The sequence below is a fragment of the Protomyctophum bolini genome, assembly GCF_963924005.1.
Source record: "Protomyctophum bolini genome assembly, chromosome: 4".
Lineage (NCBI taxonomy): Eukaryota > Metazoa > Chordata > Actinopteri > Myctophiformes > Myctophidae > Protomyctophum > Protomyctophum bolini.
In genome coordinates this window covers 16,966,286-16,990,479 of record NC_137865.1, presented here as the reverse complement: position 1 = coordinate 16,990,479, position 24,194 = coordinate 16,966,286, and the positions used below count along the sequence as shown (strand labels likewise).

Sequence of the window (24,194 nt, the reverse complement as noted above, 5' to 3'; positions counted from 1 at the left end):
TCGCTCTCTCTCTCCGAGCTGACAGCCCACGGCCATAGCCAGAGGAATTATCACCTGGACCATCGTGCGACACAGTCAGACAGCAGCACAAGCCGTGTTCAATTTCACTTTTGATTTCCGGTCCACCTATCTACCCCCCCCCCCCCCCCCCCTCCCCTCACCTCACCGCCCACCCGTGCCACACCGTTTTACTTCTGGGCTAACCACCTCTATTTCCTGGACAACGCTGGCAGCAGAACCTCAACACTCATTCCAATCCCACAGAGTGGCTGACTGAATAGAAATTGACTATTCAATTTTTTTTGGAATGAAACTCGTCGAGTCCATTTGGAATTGACTACAACCCCCACAACCCCCCACCTCGTCTGCCCGGGCCCCGGGCGCCCTCGCTGCTTGCCACCGCTCGCCGTCTCCGTCCTGGTGTGCTGAGAATAGAGGCAATTTCTCCATTCGTATGGAGAGACGTGGGTGAGGTGGCCAATGCAAAACACGGCTTTAAAAAAAAACTGCCACTAGGGTTGTGAGTGCAAACAAGCGACCAGGTCTATGAAAACAAGCCCAAAAGAAGGGCCCAGTTTTAGACATTGAGCCCTACTACATCAGCTATTTAAAATTTAGCCGATCTGCAAGCTCACAGCACATTGTGATGTGACGCGTTGTGCAACAGTGGTTGGGATCCTGGACCTTTAGTACAGTGGTAGGCAATAGGAAGCCTGTGGGCCTGAACTGGCCCGCCAGCGATAATATCTGGCCTGGCAAATTGTTTTGTAAATCATTTACAATAGCTGACTGAAAGGATATGGACAGCAATAGCTTTGCTTTCATGAAACCGGGTAGGATGAACATATAGTTCCATTTTCCATTCTTTGAATGTTGTGTTTTCATTTTACTGTCAACATTCCTCTTCTGAGACCTTCACTGTGTTTAAATTATACATTGTTTCTCTCCGTTCAAAGAGACCTTGAGCCATGAAAGAGCTCTTGTTCGAAAAGGAGTATGACTCTCGGTCTCCAGATGAAATGTTCTTTTGAAACTTTCTGATGAACTAAATACCCTCAAAGTTCCACATTCAAGGCTGAGGCCTGCACAAAATGATTACACAAGTATGGCTGTACGCTTCTATGAATTGTTATAGAACATTTATCAACTTTTATAACAATATAGCGGTAGATCGACATCCAACCTTTTGATTCTTCTCTTTCACTTTTTTTTCTTCCATTGTTGTGCCTGGCACTAATTGACACATTGCAAATTCCCCCCCTTGTCCATGACAATGCTTGGACAATTCACTGATGTTTCCCTGAAGTGTCTCTGAAACTTTGGAATGTCACATCTGTAGGTGGTTCTGTGTTCCAGATCCTACATTAGCCATTGATTGTGTTCTGGCCCAACATAATGGTTTAGGAAAAAACTGGCCCGAGGCCAAACTTAGCCTACTTGCCAACCCCTGCTTTAGGAATTTAACTCTTTTTTCAACTGGGCCTATACGGATGTGTAACTCCAAATGGACCCAAATGGGGTCAGTTTGGTTTATTTTCAGAGTTATGGTGGTCCCTGAAATTAAAGAGTTTGAGAACCCTTGGTGTAATTGTATACAGGTAGCAGACGTGAAGTCCATATACCTGTACCAGCTCTGACAGTAGGAGACGTGAAGTCCATATACCTGTACCAGCTCTGACAGTAGGAGACGTGAAGTCCATATACCTGTACCAGCTCTGACAGTGTAGGAGACGTGAAGTCCATATACCTGTACCAGCTCTGACAGTGTAGGAGACGTGAAGTCCATATACCTGTACCAGCTCTGACAGTGTAGGAGACGTGAAGTCCATATACCTGTACCAGCTCTGACAGTGTAGGAGACGTGAAGTCCATATACCTGTACCAGCTCTGACAGTGTAGGAGACGTGAAGTCCATATACCTGTACCAGCTCTGACAGTGTAGGAGACGTGAAGTCCATATACCTGTACCAGCTCTGACAGTGTAGGAGACGTGAAGTCCATATACCTGTACCAGCTCTGACAGTGTAGGAGACGTGAAGTCCATATACCTGTACCAGCTCTGACAGGTAGGAGACGTGAAGTCCATATACCTGTACCAGCTCTGACAGGTAGGAGACGTGAAGTCCATATACCTGTACCAGCTCTGACAGGTAGGAGACGTGAAGTCCATATACCTGTACCAGCTCTGACAGGTAGGAGACGTGAAGTCCATATACCTGTACCAGCTGACAGTGCAATAAACCGGTTTCCAAAACGGTTCCACAATGTGATGGAACTAATTCCGGTTCCACAATGTTGGATCCGGTTGCTCCAGTTGCGGATCCCAACCGTAGTCTCTACTCTCCCTCTCTGCAGCATCTTTCATGTCACCCTGCACGCTCTTACAGTCATCGGTGGAACTCGTCAAACAAGAAAACACTACTTCCAATTCAAAAGGTTTATACCCAGCGTCGCTCCCAGCTGGCTGCCGTGTGGCAATTTAAAAATGATCTATGCAAATGTAATTTCACTGTGTGTCATCTAACACGGCCAATTAATGAGTGAGCTTCTTCAACCCAACTATAAATTAACGAGGGTAGATATAATAGCTAGATTAATGTGTTTTTCTGCCACTTGCCTAATTGCTAGAAGACTCCGGTGGGGCCAGTGTGGCGCTGGCTCATTTCTGCCTGTGATGGAGTGAGTGAAAAGAAAAGAGGGGAGAAATGCCGGTGCCAACTCCGTTTATCATTCATGAACCGTGTTGCTTTCTCTCATTGGTTCTCCGAGAGTGCATTAGCAAAGTGACAGGGTAGATGGTCCTCCCTTGGAAAACTTGCGCTTAGTTCAGCTGGACCGATAAAGGTGTCAGAAGTTGTTAGATTGAAGTCCCTCTGAGGGACCGCCTAAGTCGGTGCTTGTAATTCATGGGGCGAAAACAAATCCATGAGCAGTCAGTGGGGGCATATCACCGTACAGATGCAATATTTGTTGACTCACTGACGAGGGGCGAGGCTTCAGGCGGAGAGAGCGCACATGAGAGAGAGAGAGAGAGATAGAGAGAGGGAGAGAGGGGAAAGGGAGACAGAAAGGATGAGTAATGGTCTGCATAACTCAGAGGACGGAGGACAGAGAGAGAGAGAGCATGGCTGAGGGAAGTAGGGGTGCTAGGGGAGCACCCCCTCCCCCCAGGCACAGCCCCCCTCGGACGTACGGACGGATGGACGGGAATAATAATAATTCTAATCCAACCAGATTCCTGTTACTAGGCCTAATACATATGCTGTATCACAGTATCTGCGCCGTATCGTAGTTAATTGCCCGTGTCAGTGTGCTCATGCGTGTGGAGAGGGAAAGTAAAAGCCACTTTTCCACATGAAAATGCGCGTGCACGAGGCACATGTATGCACATTCCCGTGGCCATGGGAGAGAGAGCGATGGAGGAAGCAAAACAGAACAACACCAACAAAGCAGGCCTTTGTTTTGCTACTCTTGAACGATTGTTGTCTTAGCCGAGGGTGAGAAGACTAATCTGCCTTGGTATGGGAAGTACGGAGGATTTACAGCAGGAGTTCACTGATGTGTGTGCGCGTGTGTGCTGTATATTATGATGTTTTTTGAATAATGTTTAGTTTTTAATGTTGCAACACTTAAAATATAGAATGTGATATAACTAATATATATACATGCATAAATCCCGAGATATGAAATTTTGTCCATATCGTGCAGCCCTAATATCTTCATTTAATCGGTCCTTGCTAATTATAATACCGTAATTTGTCTGTGTCCCAGAGAAGGGCAGTTCAGAAACACACCCAACAGTGACATCAGCGATGGTGGTGAGAGTGTGTGTGTGTGTGTGTGTGTGTGTGTATGTGTGTGTGTGTGTGTGTGTGTGTGTGAGTGTGAGAGAGAGAGAACCCTCAGAAGAGGATACCGAGCCCCCATATCGCGCTCACTTCTGATAAACTGTCGCCTTCAAGGATCAATCCTAATTCTCCATGGTTCCTTCTGAGGAGGTGACGTCGACGTGCCGACATGGGAAGACACTTCCTGTTGTCTCGTCGTGAAAACAAACAGTGACGGACCAGGCGACGCTCAAATAGAAATGGCATATAAAGGATCTTTCCAGGTGATACTTGGAAATCTTAATTGCCTTCCGGTAAACACACATGCCGACTTGAAACTCGTGCCGCGGCGGTACACGGTTTTAATTATGCGCACAAGAGTCTAATTAGTTGTATCTGTTGTACCAGAGGCTAACGTGCACCCAATTAGGCTCATATCAAAGGCTGCCGCAGCGAGACAGTGGAGGAGAAAAAAACTGGCTTCTCAAATGGAGCTCATCTGAGGATGAAGGAAAGCAGAGTGGTCATGAAATGTCTTTCTTCCAGAGGTGTTAATCATCATCATCGTCACCCCCCGAAGTTTATGCCACGTCTCAGATTGAATGCAGCGGTGTTTGTGTATGTGTGTATGTGTGTGTGTGACGTGTGCACATGCGTGCGTGTGGATGACTCAAGTATGTGAGTGTCTATATCTCCGTCTCTCAGCTCAGTAGTGTGTCAGGCACAACAACCTGTCCCTCACCACTTAAAGACACGGTGAAATGCCTTTGTCTGTCATTTTTGCGACCCCATTTACTACGAAAACGTCCATTTCCCATCCTCGTGACTTCATCGAGATCCCTGATGTCATCAATATTAAGCCCATATATGGGAATGGCCATATATGGAGATCCCTGATGTCATCAATATTGGCCAGCAACTCTACATCTGACCTCAAGCCTCAAACCCTTAGATCTCCATATGGAGTTGACCTGCCATTATGTTGATCCTCCCCCCACCCATCCTTCCTCTTCGATGTCTCTCTTTTGACTGATATCTGTCCATTTAAACTCTAGACGGGCCTGCCCCAAAGTTATTAGTGCGTATCAACAGGCCCGAAAATTAAGGCCCAGCCCTACCTTGGCAAACCCTGCACACTCAAGAAAGACACTGACCCCGCTGCAACCCTTAGATCTCCATATATGGAGCTGACTTGTTCTGACATTCCATAATGTTGATCTGACCTCATCAAACCTTGTACAGTGTACACTCAAGACACGCTCCATATGGCCAGTACAGAATTCATTCCATATGTTGATCTGACCCCCCCCATGCCAAAGCGCGAGCGCTCTCCCAGCAGTCTGCTGTCACCCAGGCGGATGTGTGCACGTGTCTTGGTATTTAGTGTCAGTCTGAAACAGTATCCTGTATGTTTCTAAACTAATCAGAAGGTCCCGTCCCCTTGGGCTATGGGAAGGTGGGCCTGCATGTCACTCAACGCAAGGGGGGAAAGAGAGGGGAAGTGTGAAACATGTTATGTTTCACACTGCTTACATTGCTTATTTCTAACCTAAAATGTTTTCAGACACATATTTGTGTGTGCTAAATGAGTAATACACCGTCTGGATGTCACATTGAACGAGATTAAAGAAGGAGAAGCCCTGCAATTAAAATCAGGTGCGAGTGGAAGAATGTGAGCTATGGAAATCAAAATTATTCATATTCATTTTCATAAAGGTACATCCATCATCATGCAGTATGCTTCCGTTTACAGGAAGTAATTAAAATGAAACAATGAAAAACACTTTTCATTTCATCACGTGTTTAAGCTCTATTCACACGACCAATGTGGAAGTAGCCAATCCACAAGCTCACAACACGGGAAACACATGTCAACAAAATCTAAGATATCTACATGTTTATTGTTTACACGACCTAAACCAGCAGCAGGTACAGTGTGTACATGAGGTTTAAGGTGCAAGGGGGTGACACTTTGATCCATTTGTAGATCAAAACAAAACATTTACCCCTACCAATCTTCAGTTGAAAGTGTTACAAATACTGTAGCATGGGGCAAAAAAAAGAACAATTTTGTCTAAGCTTGTCGAATTAAATTGGACTATTTTAATTATGTTATGAGCTTATGACCAATTAAGTAGTTTGACCTTTTATCGTGAGCGTTGAAATGTGTATAGTATAAGTCAGGTACCACTGTCCCACTTTTACTGAAAAAGTGTCATTTCATTCTGTGCAGCCATATTCCAATAAAGTTGCTAAAGTCGCCTCCCTGATGGCACAGGGGGTAATGAGTGGAAAAATCATTGCTGCTCTAATCACACTAATTAAAGTGTAAGCAGTAGGGCTCAATAATATTGTGGCATTGAGTGGCCTGGTGTAACAGCGTGTGCATTAATGCTGACTAACTATGTGCTCAAAAGGTCAGAGCCGGTGACAGGCAGCTAGGTCCCCCCACTGGAATAATCAATGCAATGTTGTGTAAGTAACCTTTTCTGGATCAGTGCCTGCACTTGAAAATCTCAAAAGCCTTCGCGGCCCTCCCATATCTGACCACTTAACACGTGGCCAGATGAGTGGGCATTTTCAGTAGCGGGTTTATTTTTACACACGATAACAATGGCTTCCGTTATACTGTAGCATTCTTCTATCTTTCCAGGAATGGAAAACCTGCTGGTTCTATAGTAGCTTGGACTCCCCATCGCTGATGTCACTGTTAGGCGTGTTTCTGAACTGTCCACAGCCTCTGTTCTCTGGACAGAGGCTAATTATATCTCATATTGTAATTAGCAAGGACCGATTAAATATTAGGGCTGCACGATATGTACAAAATGTTATATTTAATATCGATACAATATACAATATTACCGTTAAAATGTCATATTCTATATTTTCAGTGTTGTAACATTAATTTGGGCGTCCCAAACCCTTGCATGCCACGGACCCCAAAATGGACATAGCATGTGCGGCTGCGGCCCCCCTACCCCTTAAGGGGTCCACCCATAATTCCGACGGGCCGGTGTCCTTACCCATTCTGAATATATGAACAGCAAATGATGTTCAGTGTGGGTAATGCGATGTAATAGATCACATTACGGATAGGGGGGAATTGTTTACATTACTGATGGGGGGGAATTGTTTACAGATGGTCTTGGGAAGTTGGGTTGGGCACAAAAGTAGGCTAATTAAACGTTTCTTTTGCAGGTAAATGCTGTCAATCATAAGTACACCATTGATGTGTGATGTAAATTTGGTGGTGATATTTGGTGGTACCCTCACAAAAAACATGCAGTAATCCTGGTCACTAAACTGCCTCCCCCTGGCCAGCCGGGGTGCCTGATGGAGGGGAAAGGAACTGGTTGGAATAACGTGTTCCTTCCACGCGCTACGTCCAACCAGGGAAACTCCCCCCTGTCAGGTGTAAAGGAGCAACTTGGACACTCAGGCATGAAGGAAGCATGAGTTCAAGTCCGTTGCTCTCCCCTTGTCACCCATATGGGGGACTAGGTTGGTGGAGGGTGTGTAGAGCCCAGGATCACATTAGATGATTGACACAGGGGTGAAAAATGGGTTACAAAATCGTGGGATAAAAAATATATAAAAAAGAATGAGATGTTTTGTGTGATTTAGGAATGTGTCATTCCTGAGCTATTGAGCCAGACAGGTCATTGCATCTGTCTGTATGTATTTTGTCATTGCGTTGTTCCAACGGCACGGGATCTGTCTTCCCCAAACGTCTCCAGTTGGCCACCCTGAGACCGACAGATAAGCATTCCGTTGTGATCGTGCTGTTCAGTGTGTCACGCAACCACGCTAGGTGCGCGCAGGGCTGTAACCTGTCGTTGTCAGTGTTCAGCGTGCATGTAGCCCATGTGTATGACACAGCGAAGGAGGTGGTTGAGGAGGGGGCGGACAGTGTGGTCTCGAAACAGTGTGTGTATTCACGTTAACATGACTCCGTCCAACTGTCGGAGCTTTCAGGTGCCTGTGCCACGCAACCCGGCCACGATGATTCCCCAAAGAAGAAGTTATGTCGACTGACGCAAGAGTAGCTGTACTTTGGGACCGAGTTGTTTTCCCCGTGTGGGTCTGATGCATAGGTCTGATGCCTGCCTGGGGGCGGTGTGAAAAAGCGGACGTGCGTTGGAGAATGCAAGGGGAATGTTGCGCCGGAAACTGTGTCCCAGTATTAATCTGTGTCCGTTCCAACATGCATTTCACTGGTGACATGTGATTTGCGGGGAGATGAGTTGTTCTTGACGCAAATTAATTTAATTAAGATGATTGTGTTGATTGGCGTGTGTAATGCAGGGCAGGTTGAGGTTGGAGGACAGGGCTGCCTGGCGCTAGGTTCCGTGAGGCTGTCTGTGCGTTGTGGCGTTGTGAGGAGGCGCGGGTCCCACTTTGAACACCACTGTTCCATGTTAACCCATTTTGGGCGGGAACCCCTTTTGGTGTTAGCATTATGTTTTGCTTTAGCTATTGAAAAATAGCAGATCTACAAGCTCATAAAAGGTCCACTGCTTGTAGAACCACTGCATCTGGCAGAAAGGCCTTCATCTCGACCAGAGTAAGCTTTCAGTTTTTTACAGATTATTAAAGTACAGAATGTAATCTTTCATATAGATGAATCATTCAATGAAATTGGAAAATATTGGAGATTGACCATTTTAGAATGATTGTACCATTTGACCCAAAGCTGAGAAAGGGCCCTTTGAAAATTCTGTTGTAGCTATCAAGGGAAGAATGCAATTATTTTCATTTTCTTTTCATGGTCTTGTTAATTGAATTCCCCTGACACAAATGTGGTAAATTAACCTTTTGGCACTTAGTAAATAGCACAAGTGAGAAGTGATACTGCAGGGAAGAAAATGAAAAGGAATCATGGAGCATACAACATACAGTATAGTTGCTGAATACTGTAGGACTAGCAGGAGCCAAGGTTATCTACATATGTACAGGTCGACGGCTGATTACCATTACAGCCTGAACATCACAATAATTACCCTCGACGGTGGTGTCTGAGTAAACTGTGCTCTTATGGATTTTGATAATGATACATTCATGCATACAGAGTATGTACGAGTACAGATTAGCCCAATTTATCAGCATCCTGTCTTCCTGAGCCAGGGTCATTTGGACAGCAGGCTGGCATTAATGCTATTGCTGTTGGCAATTACTTTGTATGATCATGTGTAACCTCACAAATCCATTTTTACGGCTTGGCGCCAACTGGGCCAAGGGTTTTGCTGTATCTCTGTCTGCCTTGATCTGTGCAATGTACTGTATCTGTGTCCCATAGGGACACAGATACACAGTCGCTGTACTGTCAAGGCCAAGCTTTGTATAGCAGCAGTGGTGGAAGTACGACGCTCTATAGTGGAGTAGAAGTATAAAGTATCGCAAAATGAAGGAAAGCATTTCTGACGAGATCCGTCACTGCCACGCACGGGAGCCGCACCGCCCTCGACAGCGAGGGTCATGCAAATGGCCCAGTGCATTGTGGGAGATGAGCTTCTCTCCCTCCAGGACATGCTGTGTGTACCAGTCGTTCTGAGACCGAGTTTAATTTCAAGGACTCCCATAATAACGCTGAGAATGTATACATAAACCATTAAAAGGGTTTTCATTATGCTTTAAGTAGCATGTGACATGTCAAACTAGGGGGTTTTCATTATGCTTTAAGTAGCATAATATGACATGTCAAACTAGGGGTTTTTCATGATTCTGAACTCATTCCAATCATTCGTTTTGCATGAGTAACACTCATTGGGCTAAATTCGGCCACAGCCAAATGTACCCAAATGTGATGACCTCATCACATTTGTATTTGTATTTTAAGATGCAGGTTATTATCAATATACAATATGTAGGGGGCTTCAAGCCAGTTATACAGATAACTATGATAGATAACATTCAATTACACAGGGAAGCCACACCATTATAATAAAATCTCAGATTTATTTTATAGTAGCTTGTTAGACAGTGTCTTGTTTTATTTAGACGTGGTGAAGTCTGTATAGTCAGTAGTCACATAGCTGGTGTCTTTTACAACCCTGGAGCAATGTGTGAACACACGTTTAACTATGCCATCTGTTTGCATCTGCGTGGTGTAAGGTTCAGAGGCAGGTGATGATAAACAATACAGTTTCATTGTGAGTCAACTCAGAGTAAGCATGCTTCTTTGCATACATTTTCATTGATTTAGATTTATTAGGGATCAAATCCTTAATAATTGTCAAATTCCACTACGAGACGGCTTCCCCAGAACAGTCTGCAGTGGTGGAATTACTCAAATGTTTTACTTAAGTAAAAGTATCAATGCTGCAAGTAAAAGTTTGTAATTAAAAATGTACTTGGTAGTATTGATATCAAAATGTACTTTAAAGTACCAAAAGTAGCGGATCTACAAGCTCACAGTGCATTTAAATGTACATTTACATGTACATTTACATACAGCCTATTTGTACATAGGCTTAAAGTGGGTAATATATGTTTTGTCATAATAATAATAATCAAAATGTTGAGTTTAATAATAATTGTAGTTGAGTTAAACGAACAATATTTGCCTTTGAGGTGTAGAAGTATAAGTACCACCGTTAAAGACCCATGCCTCATTTCAGCATGATACAGTGTCACACAAAAGCAGCAAAATAGCACATCTAAACTGAAAGTGAAAGTGTCTTTCTGGGTTTAAAAATAAATAAATGAATCAATGAAAAGAATTAACTAGATCTTATGTGACTAAATTATTTACTACAATCGATCCAATGGAACATTTTTTCCATTTCCTGAACAGTAATAGTTTTGGCTACACAAGGTTTCCACCCGACAGCGACGACATGGTGTCACAAATTGAGTTCATCCGGCTGCCTGCCTGCCTGATCCCCCAAAAGAAATCACTGATGAGAGAGTTCCATCCTGTAGTCAGTGGCTGCATGATGGCTTTTTCAAATCACTGCAAGTACGCTCGAGAGTGGGAGTGTGTGTGGGTATATTTATTGAGTTTTATCGAGAGTATATCATTAGCACGAAGTAGTTCGCCCCAGTAATAACAATCATGCAACATGGATTGATGTGTGCCCGTGGGAGGATATGGGGAAGAGCAGAGATGGAGATAAGGGAAGATCAGCGCTTGAAAGAAACGGCAAGATAAAGGGATATAGAATAGACAGGGACAGAGTAAACAATCAACAACAGGGAATAGCCTGAGGGGAAAAAAGGAAGATGGAAAAAAGGCATTGTGGTCAATTCTACAGCCAGAACTGGCCGTAGAATAGACCAGCAAGAATATCTGTGACAGGTGCCAGCTGAAAGTGCCTCAACTCGCCAGAATTAAATGGTCTAAATGGTCAAAATAAAACCGTTTTTTTTTTAATGTGATTTTCTTTTTTTTTCATATTAAGACAGATTGAATGTTGAAGAAGGTTTTTATTCCAACAGATTGTTCATTTGGGCAAATTAAACGTATACATTTATATGTCAAAGTAGGCTTGTTTTTTAACAATGTTTTGGGGCCGGAGAAGCGCAGTTCTGAGATTTGCATGTTGTTTTCGATTGGTCCTGAGATCTCTTTGTTCTGAGGTTTCACGCTCTGGTTACCGCCCATTAGCGTGCTTGTGTGTTTATAAACACAGAATTATTCTACATGGCTATAGTATGGAGGAGCTTTTGGGTTATACTTTACAGGAAAATAAACAAAACCACGTAGCTACACGCTCAAATACGCTTCCCAGCCTGGAGAATAGACTTCCACCATCACACAACAACAGGCTAAAAGCTAGCTAGCCTAGTTAGCTAGCTGTCTGTGTGTCGTGTGTTAACAGAGGGACATTGTCTTAACTGCTGAGATGTTGTCATAAGCATCTAAACACATGTTTTCACTCCTAAAATGTATAAAACTAATAATACATGTGAAACGTTGCCCGTTAGTGCTATATTGCTTCATCCATGGAAGAGTGTTGCTGCTTATTCTTGTTCTTTTCCTCCAGCCGCAAAGAGCCAAAATAACTCGTCTTTTCTTTAAATCATAACTCTCTCATTTTTTGCTCATTTAAAAAAATTCAAAATACTATATAAACTACGAAATTCGGGCTTTCATTTTGTATATAGATCGTTTGTGTAGGCCGTCTCTACGAAACAGTATCAAGTGAAAAGGAAATGTCGTTTTGTGTAAAAGATCGTCAAAAATATGGCCGTTAGTACTGTTAATTCAACATCCGGTGATGGGAGGATACGGATTGTGTATGGAAATCAGCGCATACAGTGGGTGGGCTTTAGACCGGATGTAAGCCACATCCACTAAATGTACACTAAATAGAAATATTAGACCTGCATAAAATGGTGTAGCCTACTGCAGCTATTTACAACCAGGTAGTGTATAAGTGAAATTGAACACTTAAATTAGTATTTAATACTTAGTACTTTCAAAAGGGTTTATTGGGGCACCTTACAAATTGCATTGTTTGTTTAAACATGTTGACAGCTAAAACGTTCTAAGGTGGTCATTGTGGGTGGAGTTAAGTACCTATTGTCCCTCCCATTGTCACACCCACTTCTATCCAGCTCTAAGGTGTTAAAAATGTTGTGAATATTGAAAGGGACTTTTCTCAGCTTTGGGTGAAAGGCCCCAATCATTTTAAAATGGTTATATCTCCTTCAATTATTGTCCAATTTCATTGAATGATACATCATATGAAAGCTTACATTCTGTACTTTAATAATCTGTAATAATATGTAATCTGTAAAAATCGAGTTGAGGCACTTTTTGCTGGCACCTGTCACCTGTCACTTGTCATCTTAGATTTTTATTCATTTAATTATTATATTTTTGGGGATTTTTCTGCCTGTAATGTCATAGTGTACAGTAAGATGACAGGAAATGGGGGGAGAGAGATGGGGAGTGACACACAGCAAAGGTCGTTGGGATAGGGATTACAGCCTACTTTGACCGGACCGCTAGGCTGGCCCGCAGGCCCGGGCCTTTATAATAATATGAAATAAACAAATTACTACTTCCTAAAAAAAGAAATCCTATTTATAGGCTATAATGCTCCACCTGAAGAAAGCATATACTGTCTGTCTTTGATCGTTGTTAAAAGCATGTCATACGCCCAGACCACTGACGTAGTGGTCCTATAGGCACCAGACCACTGACGTAGTGGTCCTATAGGCACCAGACCACTGACGTAGTGGTCCTATAGGCACCAGACCACTGACGTAGTGGTCCGGTCACCTATAGGCTCCAAAATGACCTGACAGCACATCGCAGGTGTCAAACACGAGTAATAATTAGTTGCACACGGATGTCACACACCAGAAATGGCCGTTCTGCAGCGCTTTGTGAGCATGTAGTTCAATCACTCATCCCAGGAGGACGGACTACTAATCTCACCAGCAAAATGGTCTAAATTAGCCTTTGATTATGTTCTGGCCTGTCATCTAATGGCTCAGAAAAAGAAAACTGGCCGGATGCCAGACTTACTTGCCGATACCCCAGAAAAGACTTGCATGCAGAAGGGAATTTAACTCAGAGAGACAAGTGAGGGCAGCAGGAGAAACATGATTGATTTTTGTGTCATTTTCCGTGGAAGATTTTGTTTGCGCTCTTATTAAGTAATACACATGTAACAGCAAATTCTGTTAATGAACACCTGCCTGCAATCATTCATGCAGCAAACTTAGGTAAATGTTGTGCTTGTGAAAAATAGCAGGCAGATGGCAGTGGAGCTGCCAGTGGACTGGGCACTGTAGCGTCCTCCACATTACATCCAGCCAGCTGTGGAGAATGGTACCAGTAGCAACGCAGCTTGTGCCAAAACGAATGGCCAGAACTGGATGAGGTACTGTAGACCCAACTGCAGTTTCACAATGACAAGAAGGTGTTTCAAGTTGAGGCAACAGGAACTCACGCTGTGGTCGTGTATTTATATATATTTTTTTAGACCCGTTTTTAGTCAGGGGTTCAGTTAGGGGTTCTGTTTTTACTAGGGTTCTTGCTCAAGGACACTTCACACTTCACCAAGAACCCCTTTTGGTGTTAGCATTATGCTATGCTTTAGCTATTGAAAAATAGCAGATCTACAAGCTCATAGCACAGACATTTTTAGAATCTGATCTCAGGTCAGAATGGGTTAACAGTAATACAGGGGGAGCCTGGGAGCAGCGGCCGCTCTGCCTCCTGAGCCACTGCCGCCCCCAAATATGGGACTGACATACAATATATTGCTCCTGACGGACAGAAACCTCCTACAGTATCACCACTTTTTTCATACATTAATGTCCTACATGATCATAGTACCGTGTCAGTGTCACACAAAAGCATCCAAAGTAGCAGATCTATAAGCTCGAAATGCGTCACGAAGCGACACATTTTGACTAATTCTACTTCTTCTACTTTTGACTAATTTGAATCCTGAAAAGTAACAGTTTTGGACAGTATGAGGTTTCCACCCGACATAGACAATAATGCAAAAGGTAACAAATACATTTATAGATTGTACTGTAGCCTGTGTGTTTTGTTTTACATGACAGCCATTCAGATCAATTTTAACTTTAACTTTTTATGAATTAAATACATAGGACCCAAATGGAAACACGACAGCAAGGCCGTAAGTATTTGACTGTATTCTGTTGCAGTTTGCATTTGAGTCTAATAAAGTATTCAATCAATCAAAACCTTCTGCAGATGTGGAGCCTGTGCTTTTTAAGATGCTAAAATGCATTTTGGTAATTGGTAATTAATCCTATTACTAGAAATTGGAAACTGATTTTTGCTAATCAGATTGGAACCACATTCCTATAGTGGTTTGAAATGCAATTCAAGTCAGATTTGTAAATGTAGACTGGACACATGCTGGAAGAAGCAGCTCAATGCAAATGTGTGACACGCTGCAAGCTTGTAGAGCGGCTATTTTACAAGAGAGCACACATTTAAATATTACTCATGCCTCTGTTGTTATGTTACCTGTTACCACAGCAACCAATGCAGAGGTACAGTATGAATGAATAGCCTACACAAATCAGATCACTTGCAAATAACAGCTTAGTTAGTCAGTCAGTCAGTTAGTTCTCAGATCATGTCTGAGAAACATATATCGGATTTGTCTGCCATATGAACAGAGCCTAGTAATATTCATGAGCAGACAGATCTTTCTCTGTCTGCACTGTGTATTTGAATGCAGATATTCACTGTTTTGCGTTGGCTGGCAAGGAAAGGACTGCAACACCATTTTTTTTCAAGCTGTGTAATCTTGCACAAATTCTCATAATAAATTATGATTAAAAGAGCCCCCACCATGAGGGACAAACTCATGCACAGCTACCTTCCACCTGTTAAAAAGCAGACCTGGCTTAACAAACCATTAGGTATGTTCAAGTGCATGTGTTGCCCCCACTGCTCCAGTGTCTCACAGACTAAATCATTTATATAGATTTCAAAACACAGAAAACCTATAAGATTAACGATTTCATCAATTGCAATACTACTCACGTAATATAGGCTATCGTATATATTGCCCCCCAGCAGACTACAGTGTGCTTCACTGTAGGCAGTGAAGCCTACAGTGTTTGTTTTCGTTGTTTTCGTCCATGCGATGTAAGAACAGGGAATAATAACCTTCCAAACATCGGATTTTGTCTCATTTTGAGCAGAAAAAGGAGCGTGCGCACACATTCATGTCGGATTCGCATTTAGACTGTTCTACCATGCGAGTAAAAAAAACAAAAAAATACGAATTTGGTTAATTTACAAAAAGGTCTACACAATTACAGAATGGAGAAGAACTGTTATTTTGATCAATGTTTGTCTGTTATCTCATCGTATTAAGATATCAGCATATCAGATCATATCAGCATGGAATTAAAGCAAAGTCATATATCAAAACTGTTTTGCCCATACAAGGTTTCCACCCGACAGCAACGATATCCATCTGGGGCTCTCACATAAAACCTCTGATGTTCAAGTTCACGCATGTCTACTCCCTTGTACGCTTTGAGAGGCTTCTCAGACGCTATGTAACGGTCTCCTGGGGCAGCGTTGTAGTGGGGTCGGGAGGAAGGGAGCGTTTCAGAGCAAAGTGCCGTGGTATTTCTTCTCAGCATGTTCCCCTGTTAGCTGCCACAACAAGTCAACTACAACAGTGGTTCCCAACGGGCGGTCCGGAGGACCCCCAGGGGTCCTCGACGGGGTTCCCCAGATACATTTGTGAATATACCTACAAGCTCGTAGCGTGCCACTCGACTAAAGCATGACATGATGCTAAGACCAAAAGGGGTTCCCACCCAAAATGGGTTAAACCTATAAACATTGTCCATTTGAAAACAGCCAAATTACAAATGATGACGTGTTGAAAAAAGAATGGCTAATTTTGAAATATGTTTGCAGTTTGCAATTTAGGCGTTTAGTAGACTTACAACTAGCAAGGTATAAACACAATGCAGAGAGACAGTGTAATGCCTCAGTGAACTGTATTGGATCACCAGTAAACCAAGAACCTAGGATCAGTCTAAACAATATACAGTATAGGCCTACTGTAGAAATTATAATTGAAAACTATATATAGGATACCAAGTAAACAATAAACCTGGTATCCGTCTGAATAACCTGCTGACCGGCAGGATTTACCTGGGAAGAAGAGAAGCTCGGTCTTGCCTGGGTTCAGCTTGAGGTGGTGAGAGGACATCCAATGTGAGATGTCAGCCAGACATGTGGCGATGCACTCTTCCACCTGAGTGACAGAGAGAGAGAGGGGGGGGGGGGTTGAGTGTCATTGGCATAACAGTGATATGAGCGCTTATGAGGAGAGATTACAGAGCCAAGAGATTTAGTGTATGGAGAAAAGGAGCGGGCCAAGTTCATGTCCCTGTACGAAATTACTTAATTTCTGTGCAACAACTGTAAACATGCTTTCATGTTTAAACCTAGCTCGAGTTAATTAATTTCTTCTTTTCTTCTTGGTAGACCTATTTGACAGTGCAGAAACATAATTGCCTTCCTTGATGTATTAATGAGCATCAATAACGACCATCACCTGTGTCACAGACACATACAGCTCCCCTCTGCAGGCCTCTACTACTGAAAGTGACTGCATGGAGTCTGTCTCATTTCTCTCCAAAAGCACGTGAATATGATGGAATATGATTACAGCTCACATTTCAAATCACACACTAGCCCCCTAAAAAAACAGAAAAAAAAACATTTCAGGGTCCTTGACATAAAAAGGTTTGAGAACCAATGAACAACGACAACCAGGCTGAATCTCGCTGCCTGCTGCAAAACAGACTCCGCCGCTAAGTTTTCCTTTTGTTTCTCCCCCTGCGACCACTTACAGTCCCTGAGAGACGCCGCCCTGCAGCCCCTGTGGGAACATTCAACACCGCAGCTGGCCAGGTTTTTCAGTGTTTTGTTTTTACCACCTTCATCCATTTAAAAAAGTTATAATGAAAAATGCAGCAGGAGACGCTTTCAAAACAAAGCAAATCGCGAGCACAACTTATCTTGGGCAGGTCATTTAGGGTCAGGAAAAATACAATGGGCAGAGGTGAACACAGAGGCGAAGCAACCAGTCTGTGTGGGTTCACTACCTGGCAACACAGCTAAGGTATTCTTGTACATAATGTGCAAGCAGTACGCTATGTAGAGGGTGTACAACATGCGGTACAGCTGGTCCATCCTCGTGACTGGAGCTCTTCTGCCTTTGAAGAACACACGCTGAGACGCCAACGCACATCTTCACAACTTAACAGTTGGGGGGGGGGGCTGGCATGTGTGTGGGGAGAGTGGGCTAAAGCAAGTGGGCTGGAAGAGTTTACATAGTACACATAGTACATGCATAAACTTTCCTAAATGAGTATATCTGGTTTCAGTATTAATTTATGATATATTTTTATTATGGTTATTGGTCAGTTTGTATTGGGGGTGGGACGGGGGTCGCGATACATGGCCAAAGCATTTCCGCGGGTCCCCAGCCAAAAACGTTGAGAACCCCTGGGCTAAGGGATGGAGGAAGGGGGGGGGGGCTACTGATAGTTGCCATGGCAATGGGAGTCAATGGATCAGCACACTAGATCAGATGGCGTGTGGTTCCTCCATGAGCTAGCTGTGTGAGCGCAGGCCACACATGGATAAATGCACCCAGTTGCCTATAATCACTGTTGGACAGTGGCTCTGGTAGTGTGTGTCTGTGTGTGCGAGCGTGTGTGTGTGTGTGTGTGTGTGTGTGTACGTGTGCGTGTGTGTGTGTGTGTGTGTGTGTGTGTGTGTGTGTGTGTGTGCGCGCATTCCCATCCTACGCTGGAAACTCATCTAGCTTAAGCCTCCGCCTGGCAGTGAAATCCTCCCACCGGCTTCCTCATGAGTGACAATGTTCTGTCACTGGGCTCTCTCTAGTACACAGACCCTACAGCACAATGAAAGTGCATCTAACATGAAGTGGGGAGGAAAAGGAGCTCCGGCAGTGAGAACATGTGGTGAAGGCCAAACACATAATACCACATGGACGTATCAACCTCCCAATCAATAAGTTATACATCGACGCAGGGCAGGCCATGCGTTATGCAACCTAGATCAAATCAATGGCAGACTGGTTAAGGAAAGGCCTTGAATATCATGGCCGAATATCATTGCAGATTGGATAGCCGAGAACTAGAAGGCTGGAACTGAACAAGACAAGAGCTGAGTTTGGTATAGGGAGTCTAAGGAAGTGTGTGGGCTGGTGTGAATGGCGCGAGCGCGCGCGTGCGCGTGTGTGTGTGTGTGTGTGTGAGGTAGGCTGGATGTTGGAGCTAGTATCAGATTCTGCAAGTCATACACTCACACATTCTGAAGGGACACAAACTGTGTTTCTCTCTAACACACAATGAGAGAAAGAGGGAGGGAGGAAGGGGGGGTGGCTCACATTACCGTGACTGAGATGAACACATAAACAAAACAAAACAAATCAGACAGAACCAAAATCGTATATGTGCCGCGGCCGAGATACAATCCTTATCCTATTAGATGGAGTTCACCCAGGGGTCACGCAGGCTGACATTACAATGTTGTTTTCAACCTAAATCGCATACTGAAAATGTCACTTTTGCTCCAGACACTCCAGAGTCACGATCGGTATAGATGAGGGACAGGGGAGTGATTTCGCTAAACCTACAATCCAATTTTCAATCTGTTCCAGGTTCCGCATGTCTGCCTGAAAAAACAGTAATTATCACATACTATATCCTGCGCACCCTAACCCCTTATCATATAGCAATCATCTTTTTTCAAACTCTATACAGCCTATCTAAATTACTACTGATATGGCACCTGGTTCTGAATAGAGACTTTCTGGGGATGTGGCGGACCAATGACCTTGTGCAGCTCAACAGATCATCCTATCAGCTGCCCTGGCTATGCTGTTTGGGCTTGTTTACTATTCAACTGCATGCTCAAGTTCACGAATCAGTGATTGCATGGCTGTCGTCGGGGATTACGGCTGCTGGCTTGGGTAGTTTTTCATTTGACTACACTACAACATCAAGAAAACACACCCTCCCCCTTAGCCGAAGAGATCCATCTGCCTCGCATAGAAAAGCAAGTACTGTACAACCTAACCTATACTTACGTATATACAGGCATCTGTGTGTATTATTCCACAGCTTTAGATGAATGAAACGCCTTGCGGCTCCTATGGCGACTGACAGACGTCGTGTCTTCTCCAGCCATATTCTACAAGCTCACAGCGTGCAGCACTACAACACAACGTGAGCTTGTAGATCTGCTTTTTTCAGCGTGTAACTATAAGTAAGCATAACAGATGCCGACGTGGAGGATGAATCATCATATGGCGTCGGGGTAACGCTGCATGACAATTTCGCACGGCTATATTATGTTCAATATCTAAGCTCTTTATCCCATAAATGGCGTATCCGGTGTGATTTTGTTAGATGCTGCGGAGGGGGCGGAATCCTCTTTACTTTCATCTTTATGAGGTCAGTGCAGTGGAAATGGACAGAGCTCAGGCAGCATGACGCGGCCTGATAAAGACAGGGAGGAGAGACATGGAGGCAAAGACGGCATGATTGGGTGGTAAGAGGAACTGTAGATGAAAGGAAATGCGAAGTGTGTATCGGGGAGAAACCTAGAGAAGATGAGAAGGATGTGATAGAACATGGCGAGAGAGAGAGAGACTTGTGGATGAGAGCGTGACATGAAGAGTGTGCATGTTTGATGCTCTGCTCCAAAAGAGGCGCTCGTTTCTCTCATCACATTAGAGGATTAGGGGAAAGATTTCCTGTCTCTCGCTAAGGTATTGAGCCACACCGAGGTGCACTTGTTATCAAGACCTGGCATCGTCTCCGAGATGGACCGCGCTTTGCTTCCGTCTCCCCGCCTCACCCGCAAACTGCGCTTCCCTGTGAGCCAACAGTGACGTGCCCGGCAGCGGTGCTGCCTGCCCAAGCCACAGGGTTCTCTGTGACTGTGACACAGCTGTCTACCCTGAAGCGTTGATAAAAAGTCAAATTCTTTCGTTAACTTTTTTTTGGGGGGGGGTTACTCAGATCTGTCAGAACGAGCCTGTTCCAGTGCCCTCCCGCTCCATCATCTTTTAGAAATGAAGCAGGCATGCACAAGGGGACCCCTACAAGGGGACCTGCCAGCCTCCATCCTCGGGGCAGAGCACGGCCCCCCAAACAACAAGGAGCAGTCCCTCTCTGCAGGGCTGGCCAAAGAAAAGTGTTGATGCCAACAAAATGGGTGACAGCTGCTCAGTTATGTTAACAGAGCGCAGACGCAAGAGCCTAGGTTGATTTTCAATCACCCCTCTGACATCTGAACTCAGCGGTCTCCAGAGGGCAGAGTGGCTGACAGAGAGCCAGACAGCTCCACTCCACTAGGAGTTTGAACTCTTTGCCCCGTCGAGGCGATGGATGTGCAGGCTGAACTAGGACAGGGAAGGAATGGGCAGAAGGAGGATGGGTGAGGAGAAAGGGATGGGGTTGGGAGTCTGGGGTCGCTCTCAGAGAAGAGGCCCTGTCAATATCCTGTCGTGGCTGCCTCGGAGAGCCGGGCATGATGGAAATAATGGCAGAGATAACACAAGACAGACAAGTTTGCTTAGCTCCTCAGGCTAGAAAACAACTGCAAGTTATAGGTTTGTTAAATTGCTCTCAGTATGGTGAGGGGGGGGGGGGGGGGGGGTTGGTTTTGAATTGACTGTTAGTGTGTGGAGACACAATGGGCATCTATGCAATAATCACAGAGACATATGGTTATTTTGCTCTGTGGTTTTAGGTCGCCACAGGAGCTCTGTTTTCGGTCTCCACAGGGGCTCTGTACAAGTCTGTGGAGCAAAGTCTAACAAGTGAAATTGTAGGTCAGAGACCGGAAGGTTATGGTCTGATTGGAAACTAATTTAATAACCTCACTTTTGGTAAACAGCTTAAGGAGGACTAAATTGTTCAAAGTCTGAGGTTTTTACAGATGAGCGGATACACATCACCCTGGCTTTCCTGTCAAATGAACTAGACGCTAGACTCTTAAACGAAACCCAACGCTTATTTGACAATACTCCTCTCCCCTATATCTTTTAATATGGCAGGAGGCTCAAGCTGACCTGCGAGTGCAGATAGCGTATAGGAAATTCTCTCTATTTGGGCAAATAAATTGTCCGGCGAACCAGAGCGCACCGTCGCCTGTGAAAAGGGCAATGACAGCCAACACCATTCCACTTCAGCACGTCTAATGCATGTTAAGGGGCCAGGGCTGGGAAATTAAAATGCATATCAATTACTCCTCGGCTCCTGCTGCGACTGGTAAAGGGGCGTAGTGTTTTAAGGGCAACTACCTCTGTATCATCAAATATGCATTGAGAACCATTCACGGGCAGCGGAAGAGAACTGAGGCGAAAGAGATGGATGTATGAATGTAATTTCCACTGTGTTTTCTACGGCTGCCTTTCAAGACATCAGTTCCCAGAAACAATGTGCAGACACACATCCAACTGATAACTTCTGTTAAGAAACTCTTATTGCCCTGCAGGTGTCAACTATCAATTCACAACACATTTGCTCGTTCTCCAAACGCCTTCTGGCACTGTTACGTAGCTTTTTGAAAAAATAATGAAACATTTTTATTTCCAAGATATTTTCTTCCCCTTTGTTCCCTCTTCTTTCCAATGCCTCCAGCCATATAGTAGGCTACTGCAGCGACATGTCTTTTTTTCTGGAAAGCTTCCACACAGGCGGAATTAAAGCTGCACGTCTCTCTCCCGATGTCTCTTGTATCACATCTTAGATAGTGTATCACAATGAGGGCTTCAAGCCCCCGCCCCCCCCCACCCCTCATCCACAACTGATACTGTTGTTTTTTTCCGACACAAATCCCTGGCACACTGACAGTGCATTCCAAGTTTGCATAAAGCAAGCCTGGGCTTTCTGTGGAATGTTGATTGCAGTACGTTGCCTCTTGCGTGTGCAGTACACACTTGGCCCTCTAACTAAATCATCACAGCTAAAATAATGCATGTGTCAAGTGTTTTTTGATCAGCTCAAACAGATGTTTGAGCTGTGCTTCACAATGCCTCTCAACAAGGCTGAGTTTTCTTTCCCTTTTTATTCTTTTTCGATCTTTTTCGATCAGATCCAGCTCTTCTTGGGCCCTTGACAATGGATAGAATCAAGCTTCAAGATGCTCATGGATAAAATATATTAATCCACAATCTTCTGCCATTCTGGTGGAGGAAATCCTGCTCTGTGGCTCTTCGATATAATGAAAATTGCACAGATGGCAGCGTACACATGGTTCAAATCTCTAAGCTTACAGCTGATTTTTTTTTTGGGGGGGGGGGGGGGATTTGAAGCACGTGTGCCGTTCAGTATGAGGGATTCCTGTTCCGCTCCCATACAGCTCCCCCCGATAGGTTGATAATTGTATCTGGATCACCCAGAGGACATATAGCCACGTGACATCTTGACCAAAACCTACCTCCCGACATCCACTCTAATCTCGAGGAGAGGCAAAGAAAAGGAAACCTTCAAGGATCACCAATTACTCTAGCACAACTCGGTCCATGCATTGGTGGAGCAGAGGGAAAGATTAGCACTGGGCAATTTAGGGAACCTTCATATTTCTGACGTGTAAGGGGATGGATATGGACAGCATTGAAGTCAATTGACCGGTGCTCTTCTAACGTATAGCCTCATGACTGACCCTGGGTGCTTTTCATTCAACATTTCAACCAATTATGCTGGCAGGAAATCGCAGCAGAAAAGCGCCGGCTCACAAAAATTTAATTCTCTCAATCTATTTTCCCTCACCCCATCTTACCCCCGCTTTCTTCTCTCCTCTCAGAACGATGTGGTTAAAGTATCAGACAAGGCTGGGGGAGAATAGCTAATTTGGAAGCAGAATAAGAGAAAAGATCTACAGTCAGTACGGTTCTGGGAAAGGAGAGAGTTCGGGGAAGGAAACCATGCTCACCTCAAAGCTATCTGGCTCCCTTTGATCAGCAGCAACAGTGGCTTAAGAGGAGATTCTCTGGAAGGCTCCCCTAAATCCCTATGACGCTTTCAAAATCGGCTAGTCCACGTCGGAGCAAATCCAAGAGCACTTCCAAGGTCAGATTAGAACAGCGGTTCTGAAACATCAGTTTCTTTGGACATAGACCACTGCACACAGTAAAACCTGGTTTCCATCCAAATCCATTTAACTCAGAGGGTGTATAGAAAACTGACCTTTTACACTCTCAGAGTTAATTTCACCTGTAGTTAATTGCATTTGACTGATGTCTGATAAGCTGCTAATTAGACAGCTGTAATGGAAACCAGCGTCACTCACACTGGGTCCCCAGGAGTTACTTTTTCTTTTAACCTTTATGTATCCATGGTAGGTTCCCTGCACAGCTCTGCTTCCCACCTGAGAGCTGTGTACAACAACAGTCTTACAGTACTACTAAGCAGCTCCTTTGGAGCAGTTTGAGTTTAAATGCCTTGACTACTTAATAAAGTATATCTCTATCTCTATCTCTGACCAAGGGCACTTGGTTTGCCTATAGAGAGGTTGCTTATTCACTTCCCTAACGGTCTGGGGGATTGAACCGGGCAAACTTCCAGGATGCTTCAATGCATGCTCCTCTCACACGAGTTGCAGAGTTGAGAATTACTGGATGAGAGCACAACAATTCATTCAAAAGATTCCTTCTAGTTTCTGGATGTATAGGGCTATGCTCAAGTCTGTCCTAAATTAACTTTATCGATTCATACGTCTTTATTAGGCTTTCGGGTAATTCCATTTCCTTGCACCAAAATTGGACCACAGTATTGATCGAAATTATCTCCAGGTTCGCATATCCTACACTTTCACCTAAAAATCTATTCATATGTCATTGGGATTAGACT

General features: G+C 44.2%; 1 protein-coding gene across 1 annotated transcript in view; it reads right to left on the bottom strand.

Annotated features, from left to right (window-relative positions):
• plxnb2b (plexin b2b) overlaps positions 1-24,194 on the bottom strand; it is a 204,363-nt gene that overhangs the window by 107,332 nt on the left and 72,837 nt on the right. Inside the window, exon 3 of the mRNA XM_080761560.1 lies at positions 16,447-16,549. Coding sequence (XP_080617686.1) covers positions 16,447-16,504 — 58 coding nt within the window. The 5' untranslated portion in view covers positions 16,505-16,549. The remainder of the gene's footprint in view (positions 1-16,446; positions 16,550-24,194) is intronic.